The sequence below is a fragment of the Molothrus aeneus genome, chromosome 19, assembly GCF_037042795.1.
Source record: "Molothrus aeneus isolate 106 chromosome 19, BPBGC_Maene_1.0, whole genome shotgun sequence".
Classification (NCBI taxonomy): Eukaryota; Metazoa; Chordata; class Aves; order Passeriformes; family Icteridae; genus Molothrus; species Molothrus aeneus.
Genome location: NC_089664.1, coordinates 5,842,580 through 5,867,902, shown reverse-complemented (window position 1 = coordinate 5,867,902; position 25,323 = coordinate 5,842,580). Strand labels below are relative to the sequence as shown.

At 44.4% G+C, this 25,323-nt stretch overlaps 2 protein-coding genes across 8 annotated transcripts; both read right to left on the bottom strand.

Moving 5' to 3' along the window:
• Window positions 1-116: 116 nt before the first annotated feature.
• ODF2 (outer dense fiber of sperm tails 2) lies at window positions 117-17,197 on the bottom strand. Of its 7 annotated transcripts, none has more exons than XM_066562599.1 (22): window positions 16,484-16,774; window positions 16,147-16,225; window positions 15,309-15,477; window positions 14,029-14,145; window positions 13,241-13,417; window positions 12,003-12,169; window positions 10,848-10,977; window positions 10,411-10,542; window positions 9,469-9,543; window positions 8,754-8,825; window positions 8,072-8,188; window positions 7,016-7,201; window positions 6,615-6,724; window positions 5,805-5,940; window positions 5,094-5,204; window positions 4,811-4,915; window positions 4,095-4,253; window positions 3,680-3,721; window positions 3,122-3,222; window positions 2,425-2,587; window positions 1,974-2,099; window positions 117-1,228 (listed from the first exon to the last, which is right to left on the bottom strand). In XM_066562599.1, exons 3-22 carry the CDS (start codon window positions 15,414-15,416, stop codon window positions 1,052-1,054), a joined length of 2,511 nt encoding a protein of 836 aa, XP_066418696.1. In that variant the 5' UTR covers window positions 15,417-15,477; window positions 16,147-16,225; window positions 16,484-16,774; the 3' UTR covers window positions 117-1,051. The 7 variants fall into 7 exon arrangements, with proteins under 7 accessions (XP_066418696.1, XP_066418697.1, XP_066418691.1 ...); XM_066562600.1 differs by having other exon boundaries at window positions 15,309-15,462; XM_066562594.1 differs by lacking the exons at window positions 15,309-15,477; window positions 16,484-16,774 and adding an exon at window positions 17,028-17,197.
• Window positions 17,198-17,986: 789 nt separating this feature from the next.
• Window positions 17,987-23,815, bottom strand: PTGES2 (prostaglandin E synthase 2). The gene is made up of 7 exons (XM_066562602.1): window positions 23,579-23,815; window positions 22,443-22,637; window positions 22,294-22,349; window positions 21,552-21,704; window positions 20,808-21,008; window positions 20,381-20,498; window positions 17,987-20,004 (listed from the first exon to the last, which is right to left on the bottom strand). Exons 1-7 carry the CDS (start codon window positions 23,792-23,794, stop codon window positions 19,876-19,878), a joined length of 1,068 nt encoding a protein of 355 aa, XP_066418699.1. The 5' UTR covers window positions 23,795-23,815; the 3' UTR covers window positions 17,987-19,875.
• Window positions 23,816-25,323: the final 1,508 nt, after the last annotated feature.

Genomic DNA, 25,323 nt, shown 5'->3' with positions numbered 1-25,323 from the left:
AAGTGTTAAACACGCACAATTACAGATCTTTCAAAAACTGATTCGTTTAGAAAACTTTCGTGGCAAATACTGCCAGTGACCATATCACACAGCATACAAATAGGATACAAAAGAGAGAAAAATAAAAACAAGGTTTATTTTTGTCCCCCTAAGAGCCATTTAGTAGAAACAATAGGACACCACAGAGCACATGGACTTTTGAGACTCGAAACACAAAAGACCTGATTTTCCAGAAGATGATGAAGAAGTTGAATATCTCCAGCTGCTCCTTAGTTGGCTTAAGGCAAAGTCGGGATTTGACACATCCCTAGAATTCACATGGCATTTGCACCAAGATCCCAAATGAAATGACACTGATTTCCTTCAAATTTAATTGTTTTGGCTCAGTCCTGGGCGGGTATAGCCAGGATCAGAAAATCAAAGTAAGAGGAGTAAAGCAACATTAGCATCACACTCACTAATAAAGGTAAGGATCAGGGAGTATATAAGAATCAAGTATAAAAAACCAAACCAAATTCATAATTTCTGGTATAAAATTGTTACAAACACTGTGGTTATGCAGGAGACTATCTCTTGTGAGTGTAGAGCCCAGGCACCTCAGTTATTTTCAGCATCACACCAACAGTATAAAAAAATTATTTTAAAAAACCCCCACATGATCTCCCCAACAGTGAAACTGAATGAGAAGTGAAGCACGAAGAGAGCTCTTACAAGAATAAACACACTCAACAAAGCTCTGACAGGTTTTAGGAGCTGAAACCATCATGACCTAACAAGAGGAAAAGGATCTTTTCCATTATATGTAAAACTACCTGGTTTCGGGGCTCAGTTTATGGCGAAACACCAACCTCCAGCACCAAACCAGTATTGCTGATATTGTCTGATACCCCACATTTTGATCAGATGCCAACATCATTTTATTTTTTAATTCTGCAATATAAACATCTCCCACCAGTGACCCTGAAATCCCATCCAGTTTTCTAAATCAATATGGCTTTTGAAACAAAGCTCCTTCGGTGTGCTTAAAAAAGGTGCAAGGAAAGCATTGCTCTCAGAGAAGAGAGCGAGTGGGGCTAAGGGAGGAGCCCAGAAAAGGACATTCCCTAAAAACGTTGTCGTAGGAAGACTTGAGGAACTGGACGTAGTTCTGCATGCTGCGGTTGGTGCTCTCCGACTGCTCCAGCCGATCCCGCAGGTCCTGGAGGCGGCTTTGGTATCGGCGCTCTGCCTGCACGGGGGAACAAAAAGCCGCTGAAAGGCAGCAACATTCACCCTGTTCATGTTAAACTCTTCCCCCAAAGTGCTGAGGAGAGCTAGAATTAGCACAGCAGGAGATGACATTACCATAGATGGTGCTGTGATATTTATAATTTCTGCTAGTTCCCAACTCCATTCAGCAATCAGTTGATAAAAGCAGGAGATAATGTGGCTTATCAGTTGGGCTTGTAAAATGTGTTAGCTGTAGTTACCGGGAATGAAACACACCCTTTTCTGAAAAGGAACTTGACGTGATCCATCAGCTAACACGATTCCAAGTAAAACTAAAGCAAGGAAGCAAGGTAAATAGGACAGGACAAAAGACTGCCAGTCCTCTAGAAGAAATCCTTTCATCTAGAAGAGGAATTGCACTCTCTCTGATATAGGCAGAATGAAGTTGAAATCTGTCCATAATACCTGATGCAAATCTACTTTGAACACAAGGAAAGTCCGATTCTTTTCTTACACACACATAACTTTACACCAGGTTCATTCACAACGTTGTACTCTGACTTGCCTATCACTTATTACACAATCCTGAACTGGGGACAGCAGACATGTCCTATGTCACACATACATGGACACACACAACAGCACATCACATTCAGGCACAGCTCTGCATGACTTCAGCAGCACAGCCACAGGATGATTTATGGAATCCAATTGTTGCCAGGGCACCACCAGTACAGCAGGACTATCCCCCACAAGCCACTCACGTCGTCTTTGCTCCGATGCAACTGGTTCAGCTCTGTTTTATTCCTGCTCAGCTGGGTCTCCAAATCCAACACCTTGGACTGGGCTGCCCTCTCTCTGGAGACTGCTCGTTCTCGAGCTTGTTCCACCTACATAGAACAACAACTTTGGTAAAGGGATGTCTGTGGATGAATGATTTTTCCCTACCCATTGCCCACAAAACCCCTTTAAAGTTTAACTGACACATTCTCATACATAAACAGCAGCTCAGTCTTGTGCTTTTCGGTTGTAAACCAAGTTCAGTTCTTCAACAGTGCTGACAAATAGCACCAGCACATTATTTGTATTTCACTGAACATGATGATTTTAATGGGTTTGGTCATAAACTGAGAAGATATTTTCAGCGTTCTCGCTGTTCCTCTTTCACAGCCCGGGTAGCTTTGGGTGAATTCACAAACATGGAAAATTACTCACTTGTCTTTTGGCATCCTCAATGGCCATCTCCAGCTGGCGTGCCAGGGAGCTGCACTCACGGCTCTTCTCCTCCAGCCGCAGCTGACACTGGTGGATCGACTCCTCACGTTTTGCTATGACCTGAAGGAATTCTATGTTCTGGGCACTCGTGGACTCTAGTTTTCTAGTTTAAGACAATAAGGGAAGGAAACCTATTCATTTTAAATGGAGTGTGTTTCACTCTGCCTTTTGTCAGGTTCTGACTCCTCTGGTAATGGATTCTATTCCCACCTGAAAGGTGAGAGCCCCAGGAAACAGTTCTCCAGTCCTCACACCAAAATTTCAAATATTGAAGGACCAACAGAGTACCCATATACCTGCATTTTCTGAGACACTGGCACAAAAAGAAATGTATAAACATAGGTAAAAATACTGTAGTATCTAGTAACCTCAGAACTGCCAGGCTAGATTGGACAAGGAGCTGGTTCCTTTGCTGTCTAAGCCATCATCCTGTCTAACAACATTCACAATAGGTGCTGCTGCAAAAGCATGTAACTCTCAGTAGATAGCTACTGATTAGAGAACCTTGTGGGATAGGCAAATGCACAGAATCCTGGAGGCATGTGGGGAACTGGAACAAGACTGAAGCTGTTTCAATCCCCTGTAAAAACAATGGAAATGGAAGGTTAAAAAAACAAGAGAGCCTAGTATTTCTAACCTTTCTAGCTCCTCCACCTTCAAGGTGAGTTGCTTTTTCTCCTCTTGGGCAGACTGATATCTCTCTCTTGTCATCTCTATTTTGTCCCCCTGGAGGTCAATCTAAAATTATAGGAATTAATTACTTCACAGAGTAGTCACTACACACACACATGTCCAACCATCGAAAACATATGCAGCTCTCAGAAGGAAATATGTTCCATTCATAACTTCTGGAGAGCTTCAGAAAGGGAACCATGGATAGAAAGGAACTAAACATCCATTCTGCTGATGCTTCCAGTTACAGTCTGGGAAGGTGTAGGAAAACTCATCTGTACTACAAAAGAAAAAACAGGCCTGTAAATTCCTGCATGTAGAGCAGCAGCTACAAACCAAGCATACACACAAGAACAGCAGCCACAAACATGCCAGCAGCCCACAACAGCATCAGAGCCTGAAACACCAGGGAGGGTTTCAATTCCAAACCAAGCAGACTAAAGTGGTCAGAGAGAGATCATGTGCTGTTGTGAGGCACAGCTGTAGATGTCATCCCTGTTTGAAATTGTCCTGCAATACTTACACAGTCTTTCTGGGAACAAAAACCAGAAACTGGGAAAACAACCTGAAATGAGAGTGAGAAAATAGTTGGGCCAGCACCATCACCAGAAAACTACAGGAGGGAAAGTTGACAAGAGGATGAGATAACAGAAACAAGGGCTGGCATTAGCAAGTGCTTTCATGGCTGCTACCAAGTCCCAGAAAGATTCTGCACCAAGGGATGAGAAACCTTTCAAATATCAAGGAATGCTACTAGCAAAGCCGCTAACTTCTTGCACAAAGACATGGCACACACCTTTATTTTGCAGTGCACGTTTAATCTTTTCAAAAAGAGACGAGAACAGAGACGAAGTTTGAACCTTGCTGTGATTAGAAACTCAATCTGATTTCACAGTTGAGGTTTGCACTGGTACGGGTACTTTCTGCCAGTCCCTTACCAGCTGACGGAGATCTGCAATCATGCCACACAGGTCCGTGTTCTTCTTCTCGTAACACATGAGCTGTTGATGGCACTCTGCCAGCTGTGTCTCAGTGTACTTCAGGATCTCAGGCAGCTTTTCCAGTTCAGCAAGCTGGCTCTGGAACTTCTCACGAGTCTGTATTAAAGAAGAGAATGTAAGGAATTGTTCTTAAGATCAAGATTAAAAAATTTCTCAACTTCAATTAAGGTTTGTTAGTCCACAACCATGATGACACTGTGTGCATATTTGGCCAGTGCTGGAGTTCAAAGCCTAAGGTCTTTTCCTGCTTCAAAAAGCTTTCACTTAGGATCTGAAATTCCCTATGGATTGTGTATGATTGAGTACTTTGGATTGTGGGCTTCAATTTTACTGGAAATACAAGCTCTGCTTCTGAGGTCAGCTGTTCCATATCAGATAATGGTGTAACCTATCTAATCCACTGTTCAAAACCACTATTTTTGCAGCAAAGGACACACTAAATAATTTATACACCTCTGAAGAATGCCATATAGTCGGAAAGAAGCTGCTAAATGGCCATTCTGCAAAACCCATTGAACAAGTCCTGAGGAAAAACTGATGCAAAAGGTAGAATCAAGATAAGCCTTTTATTTCCTATTCCCAGCTGTTTTTCACTAGATTCAGAACACTAAGACCCATGAATGTCTACAACATGTCTTTAGAGGGATAGTTACCTCTTCAATCTCCCTGTTCATTTCCTCCCTTAATGTCTCGTTCTCTTTTTCACACTTCTCCAGTCTTGCTGCCAGCTCATCTGACTCCTTTCGGGCCATCTGTGCCTGGACATTCAAAAAAAGACCCCAGACTTCATCTGTTATAAATAGTTTTCAACACATGTTTGCAATGCCTTGGAGTAACTGAAACTGCTCCAGTTGGCAATAGCTAAGGCATTACAGAATAAGCCACAGAGGAAGGAGAAAACACCTTTGTGCAAGGGCTGAAGGTTCTGAGACCTACCTGTGCTGTGTAGGTTTCAATCAACCCTTCGTAGCTCCTGACAGAGTTCTGGAGATGTTGCAATTCCATCTGTGCCTGGTTCAGTTTGTCCTCCATTGAAATCAGAGCAGCCTGGAAAAAAGAAAGCATCTTCCATTGAGTGCTTGGAAGTACCTGCCATGTGAGCTGTCTAATGATGCCTAGACTAAGAAAATACAGTTTTGTCCATGCAAGTTGCCAGAACTTTCCAGACTTCAATAGACTGCCAAATTTGCATCAGCAGAGCACAGAGGTTTGGGATGGAAAAAAAGATATAGGTCACCCACAAGATCACTCATGGTAAAAGACAACAGAAGAAATATGCCAGTCATTTTTTTTGTTCTGGAGATTACCATTCTCTCTGTATAAGCTACAACAGCTACAACAGCTATTTGTTCTCTGGTCAGCAGCATGAAGGTGTAAGGACAAGATTCAAGATCCCAGATAGATGAAACAGTAGCTGGAGATACTTCTAGCCAAAACATGGAAGGAACACAGTTCTCCCAGTATGTACACTCCCTGTGTCTGCTCCCAGCACACTGGCCCTGTCCCAGTCAGGTTATATGAACTGGTTTAAACTGTATAGGAACAATGGGTGAAATTTGACTCTGTCCTCAGTGGCCAAGCAAGTTGTTATAATTCCACCTTCTTTTCCTCCTAGCATTTCATCTTCAAACCCTTAGAGTGACTGACCTTTAGTTTTTCATTGTCTTTCTTCAAAGCACCGTTCTCTCCAGTCAATTGCTGTAGTTTATCCACCAAAGCTTCGTTTTCGTCCCGTGTCTGTTCCTGGATCCTTGCCAGTTGTTCCGTCAGGTCTGCAACACGGCTGCCACACAGAAAGAAAATTAATCCTTAAGTGACAAGAAGAGTAAGGCTCCTAACCTTTGAAAACTAGCTTCAGGAACATGGCTTTTCCCTATCCTTTCATCTTCCTTCTCCAGTCATGTATGCAGACCTCTCTGCTAACACTGTTTGACTATTTCAATCTTTTTATACCTCCTGGAAATTCACTGGAGTTGTCCCCCTGGAGCTCAAATGAATTGTCTCAAAGATGCACAGGATAAAGATACCCCTCTCTCACCTCATACCTACTTACTTTTCCCTGCAGCAACATCTGTACTGCAGTGATACCAACATATTTATTTACCTTCACAACAAAACTGGCATCAACTATACTACTTATGTCTTTTCATATCTTCCATTACAGTTATTCAAAAAGATCTCAAAACAAAAATAATCTTAATTCAAAGCATTACAAAATGGCAAAAGAACAGCTTAAAGAGTCTGCCTTTGCTGTGGCAAGGCAGCAGCAGAAGTCACATGTCTCTCTCCACCTCTTCAAACTCTGCTCTAGCCCTTAGGCAGTGCTGATTTTGCTTGGTTATTTACAAGCAATCCAATTAAAATATTCATTTCAATGCTATTATTCAATTAAATTATCCTTGAACTTTGAAGTCATCCCCACTCATGCTTCTTTCTCTGCACAGATTTTACTCTAACCTGTTCAGTGTAACAACTTCCAGTTCAAGGTCATCCTTCTCCTTCATTGCTTTGCTGCAGCGATTCCTCCAGGCCTCGAGATTGCACTGGGCCTCAGCAACAGCACTCTCCTGTCAGACAAGGGAAACACAAGAGGGAAAAAAGTAAGGGAGAAGACAAAATCACCACTTGTGTGAGATATGCAGACAATACACAGAAATGCCCTTAACTTAGGACATGCAGTGAATACAGTGACAGCTGAGCAAAATGGGTTTGTTCTAAACTTGGCATAAATGGGCCATGGCATCAAGACAGAAATAAATTTCATTAGTCAAGAGAAAAGACTCTCCCCAGGGCTGCTACTAGAAGTCAAGAATTTAAAATCATGACCTCAAACTAGGCTCTCCTGTTTCAGCAGGTACCTTTTCTGCTAGCTGGGCAGTCAGTTTCTGCACATACTCCTCACTCCGCTCCGCCCGCTCTTTCTGTGCACGGACCGCTTTCTTCAGGGCCTCTTTATCACTCTCTGCTTTGCACCTCAGGTCTTGCAGCTGCTGCAGAAGAAGATCCATCTCTCCCTTAGTGTGATTTTCACTGATCTCCATATTCTGCAAGGGAACCACAATATGGATTAATGCACATATTACACCTGCAAACCCAAAGCAGCGACTAATTTCCTAGAAATGATGATGGGAGCCAGGCACAAATCCCCAGTGTTCAGTCTGGAGGTATTTGCAGTCAGGTTTCATCTACACAATCCTGTCTAAATGCTGAAAGAGATGGCAGCATGACATCTTCCTTTTCTTCCAGGAGTCTTCTTTTCTTCTTTCATAAACTGCTTCCTAAAATACTGATTTCTCTCCTGACCAAAATAAATATTGTTTTAACAGTCTTTTGATCTACCTGAGAAAATTCTTTTTATTGATGAAATGTTTGTATATAATAATGTTGCTTTATGCAGCTCTTACTAGAACAGATTAAAGCTCCTTTAAACTATTAGCACATTTATGTTCCTTGTAACATCATCCCAACATATGCTAAATATAAAAGTCTAATCAAAATACACCAGAGGAACTTTCTCCTCCTCATTTATACTGGAGAACAGATGAATGAGGGTGATCAAACTGGCACAGCATTTTTCCAAAAAAGCAAATTAAATAGTTTCAGTTTGTCTTGATGCTTGACTAAACCAAAGCCATCTTTTTGAATAATTATGGAGCAACTAATTAGGAAAAAGAAAATCTAATTAATGCACATAGACCTTAAGGCTAAGATTTTGCCTCAGGCCTCAAAAGTGAAAAGATTTCTCTTTTCTTACTTAATTTGAAAATCACGCTGTGTGTTAATGCAATAAACATCACCAGCCAATATTTCAGTCAACCAGACTCTGTAAGAAGCTTCTGCTCCTCCCCTTGTGAGTGAATTCAGTCCATGGGAGCAAAGGAAGAGACAATCCCCAGGGAGCAACGCAGCCATACCTGCAGCTGTGCGGCCAGACGGTCGTTCTCAGCTTCTCTGCTCCTCAGCTGGGCTTGTAAATGAGCTTTCACAGACTCCAGGGATCTGGCAAGTTCAAAGGCTTTCTTTGCCTGTTCCTAGATAAGCAGGAACAAGACAAACATGATTTACTCAACAAGCTAATAGAAGGAACACTTTATAATATGCAGTAGTAAGCTCAGATTTCTTCACTGAATGATCTCCAGCCACCTCCAGGTGGACCCTCACAGCTCTTCAGTCCAACAACAAGGGACCAAATGAGCAGCCATTTATTTCACAACACATGTGAAGGACTGGCAGGAAAGGTAAATTCTAGAGCAAAATATCATTCATATCAGATCTCTTCCACTGCATTCCCCCTTTACTTCCTAAACTAAGGAACAGATTGGAATTTACCATTGGGAACAAACAGGACCTTAAACAGAATGGCAATTCAGTGCCCAAGCAAAGAGAATTCTACCTATCCATCCTTGTCACAGGTGTCTTATTAGCAGAATATGGAACCACAATGGTGTGAGTATTGGTATCTGCCTAGTTTTATAAGCAAGCCAGTCATCTGATCTCAAAACAGCAGCGTGCAAACAACCTCATCTTTTGGACTGCCTGTGGTTTTACAGAACTGGAAAGTAGAAAAGAGAGGGAAAAACAGAAAAACAAAATTACCTTTTCTGCCACTATTTGAAGTGTGAGGGTTTCCACTTCTTTTTCTTTTCCCTGAAGCCTGATTTGAAGTTGCTGGAAAAACAAACACCATGCAGATGTTCAGGAACAAACACATTTAGGATGGCAGGTAGAAGGCAAGAGGTGTAACTGCCTCCCTGTCAAGACCACCTGATCTGTGGCATGGCCTGTTGTCCTCAACAACAGCATCCTCATCCCCAGAAAAACAGGATGCATTCTACTCAAGCAAGAAGCAAAAGGGATACACATACATTTGTGCAACAGGGCACAGGATATCCAGTCAGGACCATAGACACTCCACAGACTAAAAAGGGCTTTTACCTATGTCTCACAGCAAGTTTTGTAGCTTCTGCAAATGCAAGAACTCTTGTCTCAGTTTACAGAGAAGGAAATTAACAAAAAACTGGCACTCATTCAGGTTAACTCATTCAGTGACAGAGCCCAATACACAGAATTATTCCCATTCTAAGCCCCCATATTTCAAAGGCAATGAAACTCTACCCTCTTTTACATGCAGGTTGTTAGCCAGAGGAGCAATGTAGTAGCTCTGATTACCACAAAAGCTCAAATAATTATTTTATTGACCTAAAAGGCACTAGAGTAAGATTTGACAGTGTAATATAAGACAAAGAAGGGCTTGTCATTTTAGATCTTTCTGCTGTATCATTAAAGAAACGAGAGATTGGGGTTTGCTTACCATGTTCTCTGCATCTAAGTCAGCCAGCCTTTTCAGCAGCATTGCTTGGCGATCCATAACCTTCTGGGCATCTTTCTACAAAATAAATGCATGAGAAAAATTGTTAACTAAAAGGTCAATTTTATACAGTTTCTTTAAATGGAACTGGGAAAATCAACTACTTCTTCCCAGTTGCAGCAGCGATTCTTAAAAGATATACAGAAACATCACACTTGCTAAATATTTCACATATCATTATCCATCTCAGAAAGCTCTTCCACTTCCCAGTCAAAGATGAAAACAAAAAGCATTATGGCAATGTAAGATCATTCTGAATTCTCCCACTACTCAGGGAAAGTCATGTGGAAGAATTCGGACCTTTTATCCAACCTCACTGATGGCTGAGGTAACTGTTCCCACCAGCCTGCTTTTGCTGAAATGGAATATCAACTACAGAAAAAATAGAAATTTCATTTTTCTACTGCTCTTATGAACAATAGAGAATGGTTCTGTACATGCAGCACAGAATTGTTTCCAATTTCTCTGTTGTTGCCCTCAGAGCCTACAAAATCAAAGTTCTGAATATCCATAGGCTCCCATAAATTGAGGCCATATCAAGTCCTCAGACTCCAGAAACAGCAGCGTTTGAGACCAGCAGGATCAGCAGATCCAGCCATATCCAGAGGAGACAGCTGGCAACACAGCAGGGCCTGAACCTTTTAATGCAGTCAACGACTTAGAGGCTCTACCATCCTCAGAGCAGAAAAGCCAGTTTTACTCTAAGAATTAGGCAGAGATAAAGAAAAAACCCAAATAAAAATTATCCAACATTTTTGGGTTGACAGGGTCGACTGCGGGGCTGGGAAAAAGAATAGAAAGATTTCAAACTCAAAATTCCCTTCCAGCCCAGGAGACAACACAGCCTCCTGTCATCAGCCAGGCTCCACCCCCAGCAGTTCTCACCTCCCGAGACTGATGCTCTGCAAGAAGTTCTCGGAGTGTCCGGTTGGTTTCTTCAAAGGTGCTCAACTTCTGAAGCAGCAGCTCTTTTTGCCTTGTTAGAGCATTTATATCTGTGCTGCTCATGTGCTTCTCCTGAAGGAAAAACATTAAATGAACAAATGAAGAAACAAAAATAAATAAAGGAATGAGAAAAACAAAACACAGTAACTCAAAACCCACAAAACATAAACAAAAGGATGTAATTGTTCACTTCTGTGCAGAAGGTAACTGGGAGTAAATACCCCACTTTAAAACCAAACCAGCAAAGACCTTAAGGATGGTTAAATTCCTCCACTTTTCCTTAGATTTTACTGGATAAGCAACTATAACATTACTTTTTTAAGACAGCCATATAACAGGACAACGTAGTAAAGGCAAGAACAAAAAGGGACACCTACAATGTTGAGTCTCCCAATGGTATTTCTCAGGGCATGGATCTGTCTGGCAGCTGCTGCTCCATCCCTTTCTGCTTCACTCAGCTTGGTCATCAAACATTCCTTCTCCTGCTGCAAGCACTCCTTCTGCAGCCTGCAAGGAGAATTCAGCCATCAGAGGAACAAGAAGCTTTGGCAGCTTTACCAGCCACTGTTGATATAGAGTTGATTGGGTTAAAATTTATAAAAAGCTCAAATCAGAGGATAAAGGCTCTAAACAAAAACTGCCCAAGATCTACACTCTTTCAGTGTGGAAGCTGTTTTGAGAAAAGGCAGTAAGCAGACACCAGGAGCTTGCTAAGATCACAGCTCTGACATTTAGAGGGGACAAATAAGGCTTATACCAAAAGTGAACACACTGCTAAATCCAAAACACAATGCTGTGCTTTTCCTGGGTGCTTATGCCACACCAGAAATAAGACTCCAAATGGCCAAACAAAAAAACCAGAAGAGCACACAAAGATATGCAGCTCAACACTTTTAGCCAGCACTTGTAATCTCAGAAGCATTCCTCGAGTTTTTCTCAGAAAGGAACAGAAAGTATTAACTTCCAAGTGATATTTCTTAAGGAAAATTAAAACCAACTCTCCTAAAACACTAGTGTCCCCCTGGAGACACAAACTTCACTAATTCTTTAGATACAAAGCAGATGCAAAAATGTCAGACTTGCAGACCTTCAGGATCACTAAGAAAAAAGCCCATAGTTCAGTCCTCTCTGGGGCTGTCACTCCTGGCTCTGTATGATTTTTATAAAGGTAAAAAATTCTCCTCTAGTTTTCAGCTCCATGTTTATTCATTTATTGTTCTATCAATACGATCACAATTCAAGCAGAATCCCTTAATCTTCAAAATACTAACGGCAGAGCTAGGCTGACCCTCCACACAAGCCAACTGCTCTCAGGTTCCTCTCAAAGTAGGGATATTTTCCCATTCCAAAAATCATGCTAGAGCCCTTCTATAGGGCTATTGCACTCTGGAACCCCCTTCTAAAAGGTGACAAAAAATCCAAGTGCATGAGTTCTTCAGCAGCAGCTAGAGCCTCAAATCATGTCAGCAGTAAAGAAGAGAGGTGTGCCTGTGGATAACACAAGTTAAGAGTGAGAAGTGAAGCTTTCTTACACAGTCAGGTCCTTCTCCTCCTTTATACGCTCAATGTTGCGCCGGAGCCGCGAGTTCTCATTCTCTGTTTCTACCAGCTCTTGTGTCATCTCATTCAGTTCTTCCTTCTGCTCCTCCAGGAGACGCTTTGTGATTTCCTCCTGTTCCTCCATTTGCTGTATCTTGACCTGAACATATTGGAATAAAACTTAAACCAGGGGCTTTGGAAGTGATACACAGAATCCACATCCCAAATCAGTGAACCACTCATAGTCAATTAACTTATTGAAAGTATAAAAAAAATGAAGTATCTCCTCCCAGGTGACAAGTGACAGGACATGAGGAAATGGCCTCAAGCTGTGTCAGGGGATATTCTTCACAGAAAGGGCTGCCCAAGGAGGTGGTAGAGTCACCATCCCTGGATGTGTTTAAAAAAAGCCTGGACGTGGCACTCAGTGCCATGGCTTAGTTGATGAGGAGGTGTTAAGGTCATAGGTTGGACTTGATGGTCTCAGAGGTCTTTCCAACCTAGTTCATTCTGTGATTCTTAATGATTCTGTGGTTCTAAAGTTGATTTTTGTTTTATAATCATGCAAGTAATTCCATTATATTTTGTAGCATAAATAAAATGGAAAATGCTTGATGTAAGAATTTACTTGACTCAAATCTTATTCTTGTTCACTGATTTGATGCCCATGTAGCTTTGAGTAAAATAATAATACAGAATTTGCCACTCTGACTGTTAACTCAATGTTAAAAATGCAGTTTACACCCATCATGATGCATCTTATGGGAGTTGGGAACATCTCCCACATATTTTTAAGTGGTGTCAAGTACATAAGAGCCTATTTATCTGGAAAACACAACATCACTGGGTTGAACATTTTTGAAACTGAATCAGAAGAAACAATCTTGTTGAATAAGGAGATTTTTTGACAATAAAACATCAATGCATTGTATTCTTCACTTTCTGGAGTCATCAGTTTTCAGATTTTGGGCTTGGGTGGGAGAGATTACTTGGAACCTAAAGCACAGCAATACCTTATTAAATTAATAATATTTTGAAATGTTTCATAATGTGGCTTAGTGAATTTCTCACTAGGATAGTTCAGCTATTCTAAACAATTCAAATTGATTTTCAAGCAAGCTACCAACAGCTTGGGTAGCCTTTCATTGCACCAAGACCTGCCTCCAGCCTCCTCTTGTCAAAGGATCAGCTACAAAGCCCCAGTCAGCAGGTCTTTCCACTGCCTCCTCACCTCTTTCTTCAGTGTTCCCACCATATTCATTAGGCTGTCTATCTTCTTCTCATATTTGTTAATTTTGCAGCAGGTGGGATCATCGTCGTCTGTGGAGAGGTCACTAAGGCGCATTACGGACTGCATCCTGTCACACTCAGTGGTAAGTGGAGCTTCTAGATGCTCACCTGAGTCTTGCTAGGGAATAAAGGGGATAATTTTTTTAGTATAACATTATAAATAGTATTCTCACATTGCCAAAAAACAGAGACTGGGTCACATCGCTGCAGCAAAGCTAGGAAAGAAAAAAATATTGTTTACAAACAGCTCTTCTCTTTCCATCTGGGAAAGGTCAAGAATGCAGAAGGAGTACATTGAAAAAGAAGAAAATCTAATCAAAGCTCAAATCCTCATCTAGGAAGTGTCAGGAATACAACAGGCAAAACTATCAACTCATGAGAAAGAAAATATGATGCAATGCTACACAAACACTCTGTGCTTTGGAAGACACTGAGACCAGCAGTCCCTCACTGAGCCTCCAGATGAGATCTTGAAGAGCACCAGCAAAATCACAATAGAAAAATAATTGTGTCTGGCTTCTAGAGACAGAAAGGCATGGCCACAGGCTGTTTATGAATTCTCAGTTTTTCTACATTAAAAAGTGAAAAAGATTTTCAGAAGACACTTCAATTACATGGTAGGGGACAGTAGCCTTCTTTCAGATCTGCCCAACTCTCTCACTACACAACTGCTCTCTTCAACCTTGGCTAAACCTCAGAGTTTGTTTTAAAGAGCAAAACCAGGTGTACCTCCCGCTTCAAGATGGTATCACGAGTGCTTGTTTTGCCTGGGGGTATCCAAGGGGCCTTAGTTTTCACCCGAACGGCTCGCACACCGTCCCCTTTAGATTTCTGTTTGTGCTTTTGCTGAAGAAAGAGAAAGTAAAACAAATTACAGACCCTTAAAGAACCATTTGCAATTTTTAGTGCTGCAAAACCAAATGAAAGATCATTAATACAGAACTATCAGTAGTGCTTCACAGGATGCATCAGGCGAGATGAGGTAGCAGCCACCAAAGGAAGCTGACACCAGCCAGAAGGAAAGGTTATTGCACACTCAGCTGGCAGGATGGCTGGATGTAGGACCTGACAGATCCCTGGGAGATCCCTTCTCCATCCCAGATCCACCTCACAAAAAAGCAGCTATATCATTTGACACCATGATCGATTTTGGAAAGCCCTGGAAGTGTTTTCCCTACTCAAGTCAACTAGAAGATCCACATTTATTTGTATTGAACTTGAGCTGCTCTAACTGAAGGAGAGTTAGTGTATTCGCATCATTCTAACCTTAGAGAAAAATCAGATGCTGTAAACATTCCCTACTGGCAATTAATTCATAGGACTCATTATTTTCACTGTCATTCCATCCCCATTATGAAATTTGCCATTAGCAACAAACACAGAATTAATAGAAGACTTAAAACAGGATGTGTGTAGATAAGGAAGAACGAGATAGCAACTTCCATCAACTTTTTAGAACAACTTTCCAAAAATATCCATCAACAAAAGAGGATATGGGATAGCTAGAACCTCAGCTTCAGTTTTGCCTTGTGCCTCCTGTGGATAAGGCTGGGAAGAGATCTTCTTGGCTGCAGAACTCAGTGGACAGAGAATGTCCTTAATGCCAGAAGATGGTCTGAATGAAGATTCTTTTTCTAAGTACATTTATTTTAATGCAATCAAGATGCTACTTGAAATGCCTAAGTCCTACCTCTCCTCAAAGCTTTCCTCCTAAAAACAGATATGAAGCCAAACAGAAAACATAATCAGTACACACATCCAAGAAATAGAATGATAACACTGGAAGCAACATTTCTCACATGAACATGAAAAGCAATTCTGTATCACACCAAAATCATCTTTCAACAAATCAACATAGCAAATGTGTCACTGCAAATTCACCACTGAATATGAAATGAAGTCTCATAGCTCTAACACAACAGTAGAACAGACCTGGAAGATTTTGTGATGCTTCTAGGGCCATTCACCTTCTCTGCAGCCCTTACAACCAACCAGGTACACACTCCTACCTGGCATTTTGCAGCTGTGGTTTTCTGCCCCTTTTTAATATGGACATGGACAGGGGTGTTTTCATCCACATGGACGTGCAAAGGGGGAGATGAGCAACGGTTCTTCATGGCTCTTCTCCCACAAATGGGAAAGGGAAATGCAATGAAGGGAAACCTGTGAATACGGAAACTGGAAATAACAACATTTCCTTCAGTGTTCAGAGAGAAACAGTGGCCAGCCTTGGTTAACATTTGAACTTTTTATCAGTAGCACCTGCCATTTTGAACTTCACACTATTCTTCTGTAAAGCCAGGATTAACACAAACAATTCCTCTGCTTCCAGTATTTTCTGCTTTTAACCTGGTAACTGAAGATCAAACACAGCTGGATCAATAGCAAGTGTCTGTAAGAACCATTGAAGTTCAAAGTCTTAAAGCAAGTGAGAAAATCAAGAGTTCCCATAACCAAAAAGATCTGATTACAAAGAGAAACTTGAAGCAGGGAGAATAAGAGAATTAATTGAAAAGTTAAGAAAAACCATCACAAAATCATCATACGAATCCATCCTAGATCCTTGAATCTGTATGCTCCTTTGTATGTGCTTAACTTTGAGCATCTTTTTAAAGCATAAATCCTTGAAAGCCATTGCATCACAGCATTTCTTTAATCTCCACAGAAACACATAACCATAACCTGACACTACACAGAAAAACCTAGAGACACAAGGTTCAGATGATCATCTTGGAGCCTCAGTTGATGTAAAGGCATAATGTAATTGCAAATCTTACACCAAGCCACCAGCAGCACTAACCTGATTCTGGCAGAAAGGATATTGTCAGCCTAAGTAAAGTTACTTACAGCTATTTTCAAGCTCTTGGCTTTCCTGCACACAGTCTTGGGTGTAGAGGAACTATCTTCGGTGACAGATGAGATACACCTGATACAGAAATAATAAAATGATTTAGAGGAAAAGGTGCCAATTTCTTAACATCCTCTTCCTTTTGATTTAAGAGAATACCAAGGCTCAAACATCAAGTACATGAACCCAAAAAACAAAAGTTGGTGTGCCCTAGTTTCCTCTGTAAAGCACAGGATGAGGAAAGGACACACTATAATTCCTAACATACTGACAATGGAAATTGTTTTAAACGGTGGAAATGTTTTGTACAATTACACGATGGCACTATTCACTTACAAACTTTCATATTCTAGCCGCAATTTTGAAGGAACACAGCAGCACTTCCTTCAGTTCAGGAACAGGGCAGGGACTGACAGAGCCTTTGAATCGCCACGAGTGACAACCAAACGTCCAAACGTCACTGTGCCTGCCTTAGCAACAAGGCTCACACGTAAGTGTTCATTCCTCCTGCAATCTCCACAGGTTTTCCATGGAATCTGCGGTCACCTCAGGCTGGCAGAGCCGCGCTCCGGGGGCCGTGAGCTGCCCGCAGCCCCGAGCAGGGCAGGCCTTCACCGGCAGGGCCCGGCAGCTCCCAACGCCCGCCCGCGCCGCGCCGTTATCCGGAGCCGATGGCCGCCGCTGGCCTGCCAGCAGGAAGGAGCCCGAAAGGCAGGGAGGAAGGAATAATTCACGGGGCTCGGACACCCACACGGCGAGGGGACACACAAATGCCGAGGAGACACCCTCCGGGGCAACGGAACGCCCACACGGTGAGGGGACGCTCCACAGGGCGAGGCCCCCCGCCCCGCCCTGCCCTCCGCGGGCTCGGCGCTCTCACCAGGCAGCTGCGCGCGGCGTCCGCAGCCACTTCAGTTCCCCATCAGCGCGGCGAGAGATGCAGGGGCGGCCGTGGACTGAGTTGTGGGCACCTTGCGCGCACCTGGCACAGGAGGAGCGGCCGCAGGGTCCCGGCCGCCGTCGCCGGCGTCCCCCCCGCGGCTCCACCATTGGGCGATTCGAACGGCCCTGAGCGGTGGTAACCGCCCCCGGTAACCGCCCGCAGCGCCATGCGGCCGGCACGAGCGGCCTCGGGCACCCCGGCCCCACCGGCCGCAGCACCCTCACGGCGGCAGCACCCTCAGGAGGGGCTGCTCGTCCCTACAGAAATGGGGAGGTCTGAAAAGAGGATGGAATAAGTGGATTAATAAGTCAGTTTTCTGGCGTTGCTTTTGGGATGAGTTTTAGAGTCTTAAAGGTGACGCCAGAATTGTGTACACAGCCACTTTTACTGTTAAGCAGAACTAAGTGCAGTTCTGGCTGTCCCCAACACAAGGACATGGAAATGTTGGGAGACCACAAAGTTGATAAGGGGACTGGAGCACCTTCCCTATGAGGACAGGCTGAGAGAGTTGGGGCTGTTCAGCCTGGAAAAGAGAAAGGTCATGTGGAAACTTCAGAGCACCTTCCAGGATCTGAAAGGGGGCTACAGGAAAGCCAGAAAGGGACTCCTCATCAGGAACTGTAGTGATAGGACAAGGTGAAAATTGAAAGAGGGGAAATTTAGGCTAGATGTTAGGGAGAAATTCTTCCCTGTGGGGGTGGTGAGACACTGGCACAAGTTGCTCAGGGAGGTTGTGGATGCCCCAACCCTGGCAAGTGCTCAAAGCCAGGTTGGATAAGGCCTTGAGAACCTGGTCTAGTGGGAGGTGTCCCTGCCCATGGCAGGAGAGGTTGGGAGTAGATGATCTTTAAGGTGGATTCCAATCCCTTAACATTCTAAGACTCCGTAAAAGGTGATACAAAATCCTGAAACAATCTTTATTTAACGTAATATTATTGGCATGTTAGTGTTATGGATATTCATCTTGAGAGGACTGATTCATGTACCACAGCAAGGGGAAGTGGAATCACTGAGCCCTTGGTGCTTCAGATCCTCATTTAACATGAAAATCTCTTCCTCCCTCTCAGGCTGAGGTGGGTGCTGAAATTATCATCAAGGGTTTCTTCAACCTCCTGTTTATGCATGCTCAATAAAATTCTTTAAAAGAACATTGCCTGTTGAAACTATGGAACACAAGTTTCAGTACAGAACAGTTTAAAGAAATACAAGTCACAACAGCCACACAGCCATTTGTACTGTAAACATTTTCTTTCTCCCTTCAATGTCAGAGCATAACTGAATTTGCAACTAGTCCTCCATTCAGAAAAAACCCAAATCTCTATCACCACCATTGTTATAACCAATAAAGGTACTCTCCCTGAACACACACTGGACAAGCAGTTGTATTTACAGACCAGCTTCAGCTGCACCTGAAATATCACAACAAATCAGATTCCCTGAAACCTGCCTGTTCTTCTAGGGAAACAGAACTTGATCAAGGTGGTAATTAAGGATACTTGGGCTGTGCAGAGGATCACTCACATTTGAACCTACATTGTCTATGACAAATACGGTTTCTGCAGCTAGAGAGGGACTTTGACAAGGGGCAGTGTCTTCCCACTGACAGAGAGCAGGGTTACCTGGGATGTTACAAAAAAATTCTCCCCTGTGAGGATGGGGAAGTGTGGCACAGCTTGCCCAGAGAAGCTGTGGCTGCCCCATTCCTAGAAGTGTTCAAGATCAGGTTGGACAGGGCTTGGAGCAACCTGGTCTAATGGAAGGTGTCCCTGCCCATGGGGGGAACAAGGGGGGGTTGGAACAAGATGGTTTTTAAGGTCCCTTCCAACCCACACCATTCTATGATTCTACTCAGCACAGCTCAGAAGACTTAGCTGCAGGTACAGCTCCTAATCTGACTGCCACATCAGCAAATCCTTTGTTACTCTTGCATGACATAAACATCTAGAGAACCCCTGGCCATGCAGATGGCTCTTAATCCTTCTTTTCCTAAAACAAGAACAAACTGATCTTCAGGAATATTCCAGAGAGATCTCATGCAAGACAAGCCTTTCCAATAACTGCTCTGCGTTTGTGATTTCAGTGTAGGCCATGTTCTTTGGGTGTAAAGGGTACAATAAGAACTCAGATCGCACAAAGGGGACAGAATAAAGCCAGCCTTTATCCTTGCAGACCGTACAGAATCAAATCCTGAGAGAACCGTTTACATGGAAGAGTGAAAGCAGATGCTTTGCTGAGTGCAGCCTTGCACTGTCAGAGGAAGGGTGCCTTCTCCAGCACTGCAGATTCCTCCAGTTCCCTTAGCACTGGAACCCTTAGGTTTACAAGATTCTATTGCAGGAAATACTGTCACTTAAAAACCAGTATCCAGTGTCTCAGTCAGGAAAACACTTCGGTGACATGGATGATAGCAGAAGACAGCCTGAGGCAAAAGCTGGTCAGGCCTACCACATCTGACACAGCCATAACACCAGCCAAGAGCATCTTGCTTTTACAGTAACCTGCTCTGAGGGTGTCTTTTGTCTGAAAGAATACTTTTTCTTGCATTCTTCAGTTCAGAGCGTCTCCTTTCCAGCAGCATCCAAAATCTCTTTCTTTTACCTGTCCCCATCCTTCTACAAACACCCAGCTGGACCCTTCTCTCACAGCAACTTGATGTTCTGAACGGGGTGGTCTCTGTGCCCACATGTCAGTCCATTAGGTGTGACCACTCAACTCTAAAAAGAAAAGCCATTTCTTCTGAAGTTTTCACCATGCAAGTACTTCAGGGAGGCAGCTGCAGCTGGCATCAGATTGCAACTCCAGTTTTTTCAATGACTTCTTCCATGCGCTGGTACCAAGGCTGAATGTTGGTGTGAGCCATCATGTCATCAAAGGCTTCCAGGCCTTCCATGACCCGGAGTACCCCGTACACTGCCTGTGCAGAGCAGAGAGATCAGAACAACACTGAAAATGGAGAATGGCTTAGGGTAAAAGTGTCTCAATAGCTGAGCCAGTATGGCTCTTCTCCTGTCCTGCCATCTGATCCTTCCTTCTAATTAGCAAGGAGGAGTGAATAGCAGAAAGGTAATTAAGAATATGCATATTTTTCCATGAGGACACAGTAAGGATCAGGATCTATGTACAGTTATGGGGAAGTCCCCACCATGTGGGAACTGTATTACTGCACAAAGGACAGTGTATCTCATGTAGCTCAACTCCTCTGCCTGTACTTGTGTTAACCATGTCACAGAGATGAGCAGCAGGATAATTTGTGATCCACCTGACAATAACCACAGGGATGAAGCCCTTACCAGGTCAGCAAGGTTTGGCTGGTTCCCACCCATGAACAGTCGATTTTTGCCAACAGCTTTCACCCACTCATTAACTGCTTCATACAAATCTTCTCGGACATCATCTCGAAGCTGGTGTCTGCATAAAGAGAAGAATCAGTTCGAACACATAAGTTTGTTTCTTTCTTTAACCTTCTATCACCTCTCACCTTATGGGCTGGTCTTGGTTTGCAAGTAAGGGCAGTATTTCAGAGTGAAGGGGGAGTCAGTAATTAAATAGTGGATGAGTAGAGAGGTTCAGTACCTCCAGTTACAGAAGTACAGTTGTTACTCATACAGGATTAAATGGTTCAGTTTAAAACTCAGGTTGTACCCTTTGACAGCTGGGGTTCACAGCTAAGGAGGAGCTATTTCTCCTCTTGAGTACTTGGTGCTTAGTGATACCAACCTTTTCTTCAGCCTCTTGCTAACGAAGAACATGGCAACAGCCCCCACGTATTTGGCAAAGAGACCTTCCAAAGTGCCAAACTTCCCCTCACGGACAATGTAATCAAAAGATGCCAAGGCTTCTTTGGGGGTGCGGTAAACATTGGGGGAGATGAGGTGAACAAGCCAATCATCTGCCCATTTTCTCCACTTCATTTCTTCCCTGTGAGGAGTCAAAATAAAGTTTTCAGTGAAGGAGGTTAATACAGATAGAAGGGCTACAGGAGGCAGGATCACAGTTGCCTTAGCCAGAGATTCTTCCAAGGTCAAATACTCTTACCCAGTTACTCTGGTGGCCCCTCTTAAATGCGTTCAGCATCGTTATCTTTGGCAAGGCTCCCCCAACCTCCAACTGAATTTAAGACTAAGATAGAGCATTAGGTTCTCTGCCCAATATGAGAAATAAAGCAGGAAGGGAAACTTTCCCTCAATAGCATTCCTCTGTGGCACAAAGGAAAGGCCAAGAAGGAAACTGGAGGCAGCTGAAGGCCTGTGTGACCATGGTGATGGTAACTAGGCTGTCTAACAGCTTTGTTTTGAATTATCTAACAAACACAGCAAACCAACCAATGAGGTTTGAAACACTTAACAGGAGTGTGACAAGACTAGTCAGCCCTAATGGGATTTTACATCTACATCAACCCTGAGTACATATGGAGGAAGCTGTAACCCTAATTGGAAAGCCCAGAAACTGAAGAGCACTTACACTCTCACTTCTTTGACAGGATAGACTCTTTTGGTCTCCTTCTCATCCAGCATGAGCCAGTATTTATTCTCATACTCGACCACCTCCTTGCCTTTTTCAGTCACTGTTTTAACAGGTGGATAAAAGGACACAATTTCTTCTAAGCTATTCCTCCTGTGAACAGAAACACAGTTAGCAGTGATCTGGCTCCTACAAAAAAGGAGCAAGAGCAAAGGCCAGATTCAAAGATACACGCTAAAAAATGTATTACTCTAAAAGTAAGTGCACCATGTTCCAGATTCTATTTGAAAAAAGGGCCTGGAACAGCTACTTGCAAATAACTATTATTAGTGCACATACCTTTGTCTGTGGTGGAACAGAAATTTCTGCAGGCATAAAACTTCCTACCATTCTCAAGTAGACCTAAAGGACAGGCCATAGGCACAACAATTCCATTTCATTCTAGATGTTATAAGCGGCTAATTGTAAGCTCAGTTCCAGGACTAACACTAGTCCATGTTTAAGTAGGTTTTGAGCAAACAGAATCTCACAGATGAGAAAGTACTTCTGAAAGGCACAAGCTTTGCTTTACATCACAACACATCACAACATATCTAGGCATCACCCATAATATCACAACCAGGCTCAGGTCACCCAGAGCTTCAGAGCCTGAGGTCAGCAAGAGACTTATGGCACTCTTCTAAAACTCTACTTAACCTTAACCTCCACATTCAACTCTTCTCTCATCACCCTGTTCTCTTACCTGGAAACAAGATAGGTCTTTATTGCACTAATTATCACTGAGGAGTCGTTCAATTGCTGAAAAATTTAAAAGAAACTGGTTAAATTGAAAAGGAAATTCTTCAAAACCTATTCCGCTGCATGCTGAGGCTCCAAGTCAGGGAGACTTACCAGAGGGCTCCCAGCATTGGCTAGCAGGATGGGCACCTTTCTGTAGGAAGAGAATTTGATCTCTTTCCTCATGATCGGGTTCACTTCCACAATTTCATAGGGTAGTCCATGATAATCAAGAAAAGCTCGGACTTTGCTGCAGAAAGGACATGTTTTATACTGGTAGAGAGTGAGCTGCAGGCTCCCTGCAGGCAGCTGGGGAAAAAAGAGAACAGAAGATTCCATTTTCTGCTAAAAACATAAACACTACCTTCCTTCCATGCTTATTTCTGTTCTGAATGTTCTGACATTCAGTGTCAACATCTGATCATGAGCATATCTTGGCTATCAGATGCTTTCTTTAAAATAATGGCATCAAATATGTAAATATTCACCATCCATTGGGACCAATAACCTGTTTCTCTACACATCTATTTAATGTGCTGGAAACTCCTACTCACAGCCAGGAAAAAAATAAGTTAAATCTACAGTTTACCCCTTTATGATTTCTATTCTGTAAAACAGAATTTTATAGAAAAACACGACCATTTGCAGTAATGATCAAATAAACAAAAATAAAGCCTTTACAAGACAATCCCTCCCCCACAACAGCCTCTGTTGAGGCCACAAGGTGGGGAAAGCAGAGTTTGCATTTGATTTTAGGCCACGTGTCTGCCCAAATTCACATTCCTGGGATTAACCAACCTGGGCACAACTGGGACAAGGCAGGGAAAGCCCAGGGCCACCGTGACATCAGTTACGGGATGTCTGGCAAAGCTGCTGCACCTCAGCAGCCCGACAGGCCGTGCCAATCATTCCGCACACATTAAAGAACAAATGCAGCCACTCCGCTTTGTTTCTCATTTACAATTTACTGGGTTACACAACCCTGCGCGGGTGCTGCGAAAAAGCAACAACAGAAAAGGCTCCACACCCCCAAGGATGCCCTCAGTGACAGCTTTTCCTTACGGCTCCTCAAGGAATGCTCTGCCAGGGGCCTCCCAGACCGTTTTAAGCTCTTCCCCCACTCAAAACAGGGCAGAAGGAGCCGCTCGGTCCGCGCGGAGCCGCTGTCCCCGGGGGCTCGCTGCGGCCGCAGCGGGGTCCCCGCAGGCCTCGGGGAGCGCACGGCGGGGATCAGGGGGAGCCGGCGTTACCTCAGCGGCCGAGTGCTCCCGCAGGCGCTGCCGCGCTGCCAGGCACAGCCCGGCAGTGCCGCCCAGAGCGAACGCAGCGCCCAGCACCAGGCGGCCACCGCCGCTGCTGCCTCCCCGTCCCGCCGCGGCGCCGAAGGCTCGTCCCGGGGCCCGCAGCCGCCAGGCTGGAGGCAACAGCAGCGCTCCAACCCGCCAGACGCGGCCGGCACCCGCCATCTTCGGCTGAGGGCGGGCGGAGAGCGGCCGCTCCGCCCCGGGCACGGCGGCACCGCCCCGGCACGGCCGCGGCTCGGGGCTCGGGCAGGCAGCACCGCACCCCCCTGAGGGCGCACCCCGCACGGGACACCCCGCACGGGACACCCAACACGGGGCAGACCCGCTGCCCTGTAATTATCAAATCTGAGCACACACCAGAGCCTAAAGTGGGAGTAAAAGAATCAGTTAAAAGGGTGAGGGAACTGGGCCTGTTCAGCCGCGAGAGAAGGCAGCTGAGGGGATTTCATCCATGTCTGTCAGTGTCTGCAGAGAGGGGGCACAGAATGGATCAGGCCGTGGTGCCGAGCAATAGAACAAGAAGAACTGGCAGGAACTGATGCACAGAAAGTTCTACCTGGACGTGAGGAAAAACTTCTGCAGTGACCGAGCCCTGAACAGGTTGCTCAGAGAGGGTGTGGAGTCTTCCGCGCTGGGGATATTCCAGAACTGTCTGGACACAATCCTGTGCAGTGTGTGCTGGGATGACCCTGCTTGAGCAGGAAGGTGAGACCAGATGATCCACTGTGATCCCTTCCAACCTGACCCCTTCTGGGATTCTCTAGTTCTCTGCCCAGTGGGGCTGTGGAGTCTTAACCAGCATATACCCACAATGCAAGTGCATATTTCCACACTGAACGTCATCATCTGTTTTATTAACATGTGGTTACATCCATTCGTTATGCTTATATTCAATTTCCCTATTTGGGGTGCAACACGAGCCTGACTCTGCAGCACAGCAGGGTTATTACTCACAGAATGGAGAGGTGGCTGCAATGTTAAATGGGGACATGACATTTTCTTTTGTCTTTGTCCCAAATACCCAGTTAATAACAGAATCCTTGATCTCAGGAGCACTGCTTGAATCAATGCTCTAATTTTGGGTTATTTTCATCCCAGTGTCTTCTCCCCCAGGGATGAAAACACCACGCAGTGATGAGATCTCCTCAAGGTGACTGAGGTGCGGCTGATACCCGGCCAAAGACAGGGAAGGGCAAAGTGAATCGTGCTTGTTGGTTTACGGAAGAGGAATGAGAAGGTGACCTGAGGCTGGTTCAAGCCGCATAGTGGATGAAGCAGAGCTGGTGACAGGGCTGCAGTTGGGAGTTCAGCAGCAAAGCCCTAGCCGGGACGGGATGGCCCGCACGGACAGAATGCAGATTTATCCATACGGAACATCACTTGTGTTGGGAAAGAAGCGCTTAGTGCTGATGGCGGCTCCTAAGCGGGGAAGTCCGGGAGGACCTGAGGACACTTGGGGAGGGCAAGGACACGGCCCAGCGCTGGGTACGCGTTTGGGAAAAATCCCCGAGGAACGGGGAACGTGGCCCTGACCCCCGGGGCTGCCCCTGCCCAGCGCTGCTCGCCGCGCCCGCCCGCGCGCCTGCGCCCCGCGCCCTCCGCGCTAACCACAGAGTTCACCGCAGCGCCGGCCTGCGTGACGCGCAAGGCGCCCTGCCCTCCCATTGGCTGGAGGCCCCGCGCGTGCACGG

Excerpts from the sequence above, each read along its gene's own strand:
- ODF2 (XM_066562594.1), bottom strand. The coding sequence starts at position 17,197 with ATGGTGGAGCCGCGGGGGGGACGCCGGCGACGGCGGCCGGGACCCTGC. Across the intron at positions 10,543-10,847 it reads CCATTGGGAGACTCAACATT|GAGAAGCACATGAGCAGCAC; the intron begins GTAGGTGTCCCT and ends TTTTTCCTTCAG. Across the intron at positions 8,189-8,753 it reads TTCAAATAGTGGCAGAAAAG|GAACAGGCAAAGAAAGCCTT; the intron begins GTAATTTTGTTT and ends CTGCTTATCTAG.
- PTGES2 (XM_066562602.1), bottom strand. The coding sequence starts at position 23,794 with ATGGCGGGTGCCGGCCGCGTCTGGCGGGTTGGAGCGCTGCTGTTGCCT. Across the intron at positions 21,009-21,551 it reads CCTGTCAAAGAAGTGAGAGT|GGAAGAAATGAAGTGGAGAA; the intron begins GTAAGTGCTCTT and ends GACTCCTCACAG. Across the intron at positions 20,499-20,807 it reads AGCAAGAGGCTGAAGAAAAG|ACACCAGCTTCGAGATGATG; the intron begins GTTGGTATCACT and ends CTCTTTATGCAG.